This window comes from Gymnoscopelus microlampas (genome assembly GCF_963454915.1).
Source record: "Gymnoscopelus microlampas genome assembly, chromosome: 6".
NCBI classification, from domain to species: domain Eukaryota; kingdom Metazoa; phylum Chordata; class Actinopteri; order Myctophiformes; family Myctophidae; genus Gymnoscopelus; species Gymnoscopelus microlampas.
In genome coordinates, this window is record NC_139943.1 from 48,336,474 (window position 1) to 48,346,473 (window position 10,000).

Genomic DNA, 10,000 nt, shown 5'->3' on the forward strand with positions numbered 1-10,000 from the left:
ACCCTCGCTTTCTGTGTGTGTGTGTGTGTGTGTGTGTGTGTGTGTGTGTGTGTGTGTGTGTGTGTGTGTGTGTGTGTGTGTGTGTGTGTGTGTGTGTGTGTGTGTGCGTGTGCGCGTGTGCGTGCACGCGTGTGTGTGGGTGTGTGCGTGTGCGTGTGCGTGTGCGTGTGTGTGTGTGTGTGTGTGTGTGCGTGTGTGTGTGTGTGTGCGTGTGTGTGTGTGTGTATGTGTGCGCGCACGTGTGTGTGTGTGTGTGTGTGTGTGTGTGTGTGTGTGTGTGTGTGTGTGTGTGTGTGTGTGTGTGTGTGTGTGTGTGTGTGTGTGTGTGTGCGTGTGTGTGTGTGCGCGCACGCGTGTGTGTATGTGTGTGTGTGTGTGTCATTACACGTGCATGTGCCTTTGTGTATTTAGGCATCTGTGCTGTCTGTGGGGTTGTTATGGTGTGTGTGTGTGTGTGTGTGTGTGTGTGTGTGTGTGTGTGTGTGTGTGTGTGTGTGTGTGTGTGTCTGTGTGTGTCATTTGTGCTCTACCTGTTCCCCCCCCTCCCCCCCGCAGCATCAATAAAAGTCGCATACTGTATGGCTGCATGTGTACCATGGTATTTTTTTATACTGTATGCAATGTGATATGTGTGTGTGTGTGTGTGTGTGTGTGTGTGTGTGTGTGTGCGTGCGTGCGTGCGTGCGTGCGCCGTTCGTGCGCGAGCGTACGAGCGTGCATGTGTTGTGTCGATGCAATATGCGTTTATCTTTGCATACATTTATGTCATTTCGGCACTGAATCTAATGTGTTTTGTGCATGTGTTCTGTGAGTGTACAATATGACTGTTATTGTGAGTCATATGTTTGTGTCCTGTTATAACTATGTGTGTGCACGTGCACGTGCACGTGCGCGTGTGCGTGCGCGTGCGTGCGTGCGTGCGTGCGTGCGTGCGTGCGTGTGCGTGTGTGTGTGTGTGTGTGTGTGTGTGTGTGTGTGTGTGTGTGTGTGTGTGTGTGTGCTCATGTGTGTGTGTGTGTGTGTGTGTGTGTGTGTGTGTAGCCCAGTTCAAAGTGCTCCAGGTTTCCTGTCATGTGGTTTTCAAATGGTGAGGAGAATCAGCAGGAGACGGCCAGAGGTTAAAGGAACACTTCCGACGGACACACACACACACACACACACACACGCACACACACGCACACACACACACGCACGCACTCGCACTCGCACACACGCACTCACAGACATCATCGGCAGAGAGAGAAGGAAAGACATGAAGACAGACAAAAAAAGAAAGAACAGCTATCCATCTTTTCCACTCGTAAATTAGAGACAAATAAGATTCCAGTTTCCCATGGACTGATGCTCATTATATCCGAATCAACCATTAAGCTATAAAACATGAAACACACGCACGTGCACACACGCACACGTGCGCACACACACACGTACACAAATACACCATGAAATCAGCGATCAAACTTCATAAAACTGTTGCTCATTAAAGAGGGAGGGTTCAAATTTTATGTGACCCAATGGTACAAACCAACACACAAACAATCATATAATCCATACCACTGCAAGCATAGATGCTGACAATCAAGGACTTTGATCGTATTTAATTTTTTACTGTTGTGTGCATTATAGTGTAAATCACATAATAATAAGAAAGTCAGTAATATGCCTCAAATGAAAAATGTAGTAGTTAAAGGCATGATCAGAGTTCTGTACTATTGGGGACCTCATTGGCACCGTACAGTAGGAATTACTGATTTTCAACAACAGCAATAATAAAGTTCACTTATCAGTGAACACTCCTATTAAAATTGGCTAATGGGCTGCATGGCCGGCCACCCAGTCACTATGACTCAGACATAACCATATATAAATGTAGCAAGCCCCCAGAACCGCGGAGGATTATTGAGGCCATAGAAGCCTGGTGGCCAAACCTGGTATTGCATTTAGGACGCTATACTGCTCCTGCTCTATTGGCTCCACCGTTGGAGAAGAATGTTGGGGTCGTCCGTTCTCTAGATGTATTATAACTCCGCCAGCCGGCGGCCTGTCACTATGACTCCTTCACAGCCCATATATGGGCATATATTGATGACATCAATGATATCCATATATGGCCATAAAGGGGACACAGGTAGACAGACAGATACAGAGATCTCCGTATGGGCACAAAGGGGGCATGCCCATTTATGGGCATATACTGATGGCATCAGGGATCTCCATATATGAGCATTATAGAGATAAGGACTGACATATACAGAGAGCTCCATATATGGGCATATCGGAAATCTAGATGTGACGGAACTCTAGATGCAGAAGCCCCAACCTCTAAAGCAAAAGAGAGTAACTAAGTGGTACGCCTACACTGTATATATTAGTGATGCGCGGGTTGACCCGTAACCCGCGGCGCGGGTGGGTCGAGTCAGAATTTCGGAGAAAATTATGCGGGCTGCGGGTGAGCGGGTCACACGCTCTCACACGCAAAAAAAATAAAAATAAGAACATGCTCTTGTTTTGTCTTTATTCCTAATAAGAATAAGAATATTAACAATAAAACAGTTTGAATACACTTGGGGATTATTTTCTAACCATGATTTTACAGAATAAAAAAAAAATCGCGGGTCGCGGGGCGGGTTGAGCCGTAGATTTATATATGGGTTCGCGGGGCGGGTTGAGGCGGGTTGGGTTCCGTCGCGGGGCGGGGCGGGTCATGAAAAAACCCGACCCGCGCATCACTAGTATATATATATGGCCACATGTGGCCCATAGATCAGAAGTCTATCTAATGTTTCCATAGTAAGATAGATTGATGTACAACTAGTACACCCCCTAGACATGACGCTAGTATGTCGCAGGGACTTACCCCCCAATCCATCCCTTGATGCTGAGTGCCAAGCAGGGAGGCGTTGGGTCCCATTTTTATAGTCTTTGGTATGACCCGGGCCAAGGATTAAACCCCGACCTCCCAGTGTCACATAGCAGGCACTCTAACCACAAGACCACTGAGCTTATCAATGAACAATAAAACAAAACAGAATAACTGAGCGGTAAATGTTCAGATATAGATAGACAGACAGACAGACAGACAGACAGACAGACAGACAGACAGACAGGCAGACAGACAGACCAGATAGATCTGGACAAAATGGCTAAAATGTACAGTAGGTGTAATGTCCACAGTTCTACACTCCTTATGACTTTGTTGTAATTGTAGCCAATATCGCATTTTAAGCTGATTCTACACTTCACTCTTCAAATCCTCCTGGATTAGCGCGCCAGCCCTAAATGTTAAACATAAACGGCCGCAAACAGCCGGACTTGCGTATGCTGCTAACCAAAGCCTGCCGCATTCTGTCAACCACTCTAAGCCTTTGGAACTTTCCTACCTCCACTGGGTTTAATTTCTTTCTTTTTCAGCGGGATATAGCGCTCACCGTTTCAGTTTAAATTACTCGCAATATCAAGCCCCCCCCCCCCCCCCCACCCCATACACACAAAAAAAACGGTATAGCATTGACATTTTGCAGTATACGGTGCTGTGCGAGACCCAACGCTCCTAACAGAACGGAGTGGGTTTACCACACTTAGGGCCTATTTTTTTCTCTCTTTCAACCCCGAAAACAGTAGCATTTGGTCAGAGCCCTCTGGAGAGGATTGGCCTGAGCAAAGGAAGGTCTGGATTTGATAAGTGGAAACAGACGCATGTGGTACGTCGCTGCTGCATTTGTGTGTGTGAGTGTGCGTGTGTGTGTGTGTGTGTGTGTGTGTGTGTGTGTGTGTGTGTGTGTGTGTGTGTGTGTGTGTGTGTGTGTGTGTGTGTGTGTGTGTGTGTGTGTGTGTAAGGGCCAAGCATGCAGCGTAAACAAGGCCCCCATCCCAGCGAGTAAGGCCTGGAGCTAGGCCATAATGCTGTGAGCTGCTGTATGATCTACAGAGCACTCCAAACTCATTACTGAACGGTTGGAGCCGTTAGCCAAACAAAACTATTGTTTGTGTGCTTATATGTGTGTTTATTGTGTGTGTGCCTTTGTGTGGTGGGTATGCATGCATATGTACCGATGTACAGTACGTATGTGCGCCTATTTGTGACACGAGTGCGTGTGCGTGTGCGTGTGCGTGTGCGTGTGCGTGTGCGTGTGCGTGTGCGCGTGCACGCGTGCGTGTGTGCGTGTGCGGGTGCGTTGTGTGTGCACATGCCTTGCATCATGTGTGCCCTAACGCCACAGTTGTGTGTATTAACTGTATTAAGGGCATGTGTTTCACTATTCATGTTAAGTACACATTTTGGTGATGTATTGCAAGTTTGCTCATTACTAATTATGTCCGTTAGCCGAGTATGAAAAGGATAGGTAAATATTTATTCATAAAACAAATGTTTCAAACACACTTTGGCGTAATGAAACAATACCTCATTAACATGAGTTAACGTAACCATACACGGGTGTGGACCCCAGGAAGACTAGCTGTACATTAGAGGGCACAGCTGATGGGGATCCTAATAGATAAACAAATAAACAAAAACACGCTTTTAAAACAAATTCTTCAAATTCATTCTTAAGACTTTGTGTGAATTGAAAAAGACAATTTTGTAGCTACACTGTATTGTATAAACATATGTTTCAAGGCCAGTTTGAAATCTCTGTAATAGCATAGTGTGTGTGTACTGTGAAACTCTGTAAGCCATCAATATAGTAGGCTATGCAGCCTTCAGACCCAGATTAGTTTTATCTTCACAGAGTGACTATTGAAAAAGTGAGTGTTAAAACAAATTGCAAACCTTTGTTCGAGCACTAAATAAAGCTGTTAGTAAAGAAATAAATAATGTAAACAAAAAATGTAAAAAAAAAATGTAGGCTTTCAGCTGTGCAAAAAAAACAAGTTAAAAAACATTCAACTTCTGTATGAGAACACCCCACTTTCAGAATCCCCGACCACGTAATCCCATCGCTCTCGACAGTGTATATATACACAATCCAACAGTACACCAATTCCACACAATGTGGAACCAGTTCTAACACTGAGCTTAGTTTTTACGGCCCCGGTCTCCCTCCGGGCCCCGGGGCCTAATGAAGTCCGATCCAAGCTTTATTAAGAACCGAGGGGTGGAGCCGCCATAAAACAAACCCTCTGTGAGCCCTTGTTAACCGCACGACGCCTCTGCAGCACACAGAGATCCAAAGGCTCCAGGCCAGGGGGCTGTGGCTCATCGCCGAACCCCAAGCCAGAGCGTGCTCGTCCTGGGCTTGGAGGAGCACGGAGAGGTCCTTCCTTTGTTCTCTGGGTTGGTTTATCGCAGCATGAAAAACGCGCCTTCTCATCAACCAGTCCCAGTGGTTGGCGGATTCAGCTTAATGGATACAGCCAAAGTAGTTTTTAGTATAGACTAAACTGTGCGGCTCGTAAAATTAACAGCATTTTGACTGGTGGCTGGTGTTAATTTAAGTCTTGGTGACTGCGTATGTGTAGAAAGGAGATTGTGAAATGTGTTTACGAATATATAGTATTCGAAGCAGTGTTGATTTTGACAGCACGTTTCGATTTCGTTTTAGTCATAGTCTTTTGAATAAAAGTCTGTTTAGTTTTAGTCATATTTTAGTCACCTGAAATGTTTTACTTTTAGTCTAGGCTAAATATCATAAGAGTTTAGTAAAAACAAATTGGGGCGGGCCGTGATGCCATGGAAATTATTTTCACTTGGCTTCACTCGGCTGCATGCCGAAAATAGCCGGTCTACAAGCTCACCACGCGTCGCAGGTGAGCTTGTAGATCGGCTATTTTTTGTCTGTGACACCCGCGCGCACCAATGATGAATTGTCTGTAGTTCCACTGGATCTCTTCTACACTAGTCCCTCCCAAACATTTTAGTCGTTTTTATTTGTTGACGTTTATTTAGTCATAGTTTTAGTCGTTATAGCTTAGTTTTTATTTCGTTTTTATTTTGTTTTCGTAAGTGAAAAAAGGTAGTCGACGGACAATGTTTCGTCATAGTTTTAGTCGACGAAATCAACACTGATTCGAAGTATGTATCCCCTTAAAGAGGGAAGGAGGAAGGCTGATTAATAGACGAGTGGACAGAGAGTAAACTGTAGGTGGAGAGGCCCAGGGGATGCTCCCATATCGACAAAGAGAGTGATCAATGCAACAGCAAATGATCCCGCCATCACTGAGGCAATTACTGTGCATACACTGTGTGTGTGCGTGTGTGCGTGTGTGCGTGTGTGCGTGCGTGTGCGTGTGCGTGTGCGTGTGCGTGTGTGCATGCCATGTGTGCGTGTGTGCCCAATCGCACATGTGTTTATCTGAATACATATCATCCTCCATCAGTGAGGTGTGTCTTTCATCTTTCAGTAGCGGGTGCAGGTAAACCGAAAGGTCACGACCCCTCATATTATTGGCTCTCTTCAATCACACCTGACTCAGTAGTGATGAGACACGTGCAAAATGGAGGAATATCAACCGTTACACTGCAGCATGGAACTGGCAACAGGTGTGTGTGTGTGTGTGTGTGTGTGTGTGTGTGTGTGTGTGTGTGTGTGTGTGTGTGTGTGTGTGTGTGTGTGTGTGTGTGTGTGTGTGTGTGTGTGTGTGTGTGTGTGTGTGTGTGTGTGTGTGTGTGTGTGTGAGAGAGAGAGATAAAGAGAGAGAGAGAGAGAGAGAGAGAGAGAGAGAGAGACAGACAGACAGACAGACAGACAGACAGACAGACAGACAGACAGACAGACAGACAGACAGACAGACAGACAGACAGAAAAGGGTGGGAGGAGTCAGTGCAAAAATGTAAAGAATGAATGAAATGGGTAAGATGTTATTAATGTCAACCTGTGTGTGTGTGTGTGTGTGTGTGTGTGTGTGTGTGTGTGTGTGTGTGTGTGTGTGTGTGTGTGTGTGTGTGTGTGTGTGTGTGTGTGTGTGTGTGTGTGTGTGTGTGTGTGTGTGTGTGTGTGTGTGTGTGTGTGTGTGTTGTGTTTGTATGGTTGTGCGTGTGCGTGTGCGCGTGCGCGTGCAATGCATACATATATTTGTGGGTTTCCACTAACCTGGATCTGCTGTTGGAGAATGTTGATCTTATGTTGCTGCTGCAGCAACTGCTGCTGTTGTCTGGAAATCTGAACACGCACACGCACACACACACACACACACACACACACACACACACACACACACACGCAAATAGAGGTGGTGAGTCATACTTTACTAAATAAAGTACATCAATCAATCAATCAGTCATGGCGTTTGATAAGACTCATTACACATTCTATTTGTTGCACGGATAAGAGAAGCTGAAGCCTCTGACTTGACACATATGCATATTTACACAATAAATAACATTTCTCATTGTTAGATTACAGTAACAGGAGGATCAGGTACTCTAATGATATTTATCATGCAAGGACGATAAGGTGAGAGAAAGGTACTGTATACGAACTCCACCCTCAAGTGGCAGCATGAGTTGCCGAAACAAGCACGCCACTGAGTTAGCTTTTAGGAGGAGCGGGGGGATCCATCAAGAGAGAGAGATGAAAGAGAGGTTACAGTAAGAGGTAAGAGAATGGTTACATATTGTCGCTGTCAGGCAGAAACCTCCTATCTCCATGTTCCAACTTTTTGTGTTTTTTTCGTAAATTAATGCCCTACTTGATCACAGTACAGCGTCACACAAAAGCAAAGCAAAGTAGCAGATCCGCAAGCTCGAAACGCAGCACAAAGCGACGCGTTTTGAGCTTGTAGATCTGCTACTTTTGGTATTTTTTAGTTTGAATCCTAAAAAGTAACAGTTTTATAGCAAGCTGTGAGTTATTTATAGCAAGCTGTTAGCAAGCTGTGAGTTATAGCATGACAGTTTGTGGGACTGGAGCATTATATGTACAGTACATTAAGTGATGTTTTGGCGGTAAAACAAAAAGTGTTGTGTTAAAAAAGTTTAAGCTCCGTATTCTGATCAGTAATCATTGTGAGAGCGTAGACCTGTTCAGTAAGAGTGGTCTCCTTGTCGCTCCAGCTTTTTAGTAAACAGAAAATGCATTTTCATGTCATCCACTCAGGAGAGAGCACCCATTTACCAGCTTACATTTTAAATTGTTACAGTTCCAATATTGTCTGCTAATTGTCTTCACTTTACTGTAGTCTGTATACTGAACAAACATTCAGCAATTTTTACTATCAGAATATAGAGCTATTTAGCATTTATTCTAACACAACAAATATCATATCCTCCACGGCGGGACGCGCGCGGGGGAGAAACCGCGCGACAGGATGTGCAATAACCCCAAGTTTGTAACTACTTTCGTCTGCGTCTGGTCTAGTAAACCTAATTCATACAACGTGTTGTGAGCTTGTAGCTATTTTCGGTGATTTTCGGTGATTTACGGAAAAGAAATTGGTAGATCGACAATCTCATAATACGTTGCATTATGTGTAAATTTTCGAACATTTATGAACATTTGCCAAAAATAGGGATTCCTGCAGGGTTAATGTTGTTAAGAATTAGAATATGATTGGGCACTTGGGCTCTAATGTAGCCTGACAGACAGCGCATTACAGGGTTCGAGTCCCGTTCCCGACGATCTTTGCTGCATGTCTCTCCCCATCTCTCTCTCCCCGTTTCCTGTCCATCTCCACTTACACTATCAATAAAGGCAGAAAAGCCCCCCAAAAAATATACATACAGTATACTGTATATATAAAAATACATGTATATATAAAAAAACGATTGATGCACTTTATTTAGTAAGACATGAGAAACAGTACGTGGAAGTACAATTCACAATACAAGGTCTACTAAACTGGATAACTCATAAAGCACTAAGTTTGTTTAAAATGAGTTCCCATGCACACAAATCATGATGACATGTAAAAATGTAGTGCACGTGAATTCAAAATGTTAGGGGAGGAGGAGAAGCAAGGTATGACCCATGATGACCCCCCCCTCCCCGCCGCCCCCAGATGTTTATCTCTGACAATAGGTACGTTGAGGAGCGACTGTTTCAACATGAAAGATGATACATACACATTCACACTGTTAAGAGCAGCCAAGAGCTCCTGAACAAAGCTCTTGATTGACACCCAATCCTCTAAGATTGACATGTTTTCTAAAATGCTATACGCTCACCCGCCTTCGTATTACACACACACACACACACACACACACACACACACACACACACACACACACACACACACACACACACACACACACACACACACACACACACACACACACACACACACACACACACACACACACACACACACACACACACGCGTCACACACACACCTACACGCGGCATCTATATCGTAACACATGCCATCTATAACATTGGTTCTCAAAGTGGGGTCCTGCGACCCCCAGGGGTCCTAGAGGGAGTTCCAGGGGGCCCCCAGCTAAATGATGGATACCGGGCTGTAACTCTGAGAGTGTACAAATGGAACCAAGTGGACCCTAACCATTTGGTTCATTTGTACACTCTCAGAGTTAGATTTTACAATATAAATGGGGGTCCCAGAGATAGAAATGTCATTAAATGGGGGTCCACAGCCAAATGCATGTCAAACTGGGGGGTCCTTGAAATTAAAATGGTTGAGAATCATTGCTAGAGGAGCCGTAAAAATCTTCTCTTATGGGGGTCCCTGGCATATCTTTTCAAATGGGGGTCCACATGCTAAAAAGTGTTAATTCGGGGGGACCACTGATCTATAATACCAATCCAGATGAGAAAGAGATGATGGACATCCGTGCACAGCCAATCACCTGAGGTCATTAACCGAGCGTTATGATTGGCCCCTGCCCCATTCTAGAGCTGCAGAGTAAAAAAATAAAATAAATAAATGCAACGCAGCTGCTTTATTCTCTTTCTTTTCTTTTCTTTTTTTTTGTGAGCCGTCGTTTAGTATATTTATTCTGAAATGTAATTACAGGCTGTTGAATGGGAGGCGTCGCCCCCATTTGAGCACATGTCATATTTCATTAAAGGCAAAGATCCACTCTGACTCTGTCTGCGGGGCATT

At 44.7% G+C, this 10,000-nt stretch overlaps 1 protein-coding gene across 2 annotated transcripts in view; it reads right to left on the reverse strand.

Annotated features, from left to right (window-relative positions):
* Window positions 1-10,000, reverse strand: part of LOC311047290 (transcription factor Sox-6-like) — a 150,748-nt gene that overhangs the window by 48,786 nt on the left and 91,962 nt on the right. For both annotated transcript variants that reach the window (XM_084059954.1, XM_084059953.1), the window contains exon 7: window positions 7,032-7,100. In XM_084059954.1, coding sequence (XP_083916080.1) covers window positions 7,032-7,100 — 69 coding nt within the window. The remainder of the gene's footprint in view (window positions 1-7,031; window positions 7,101-10,000) is intronic.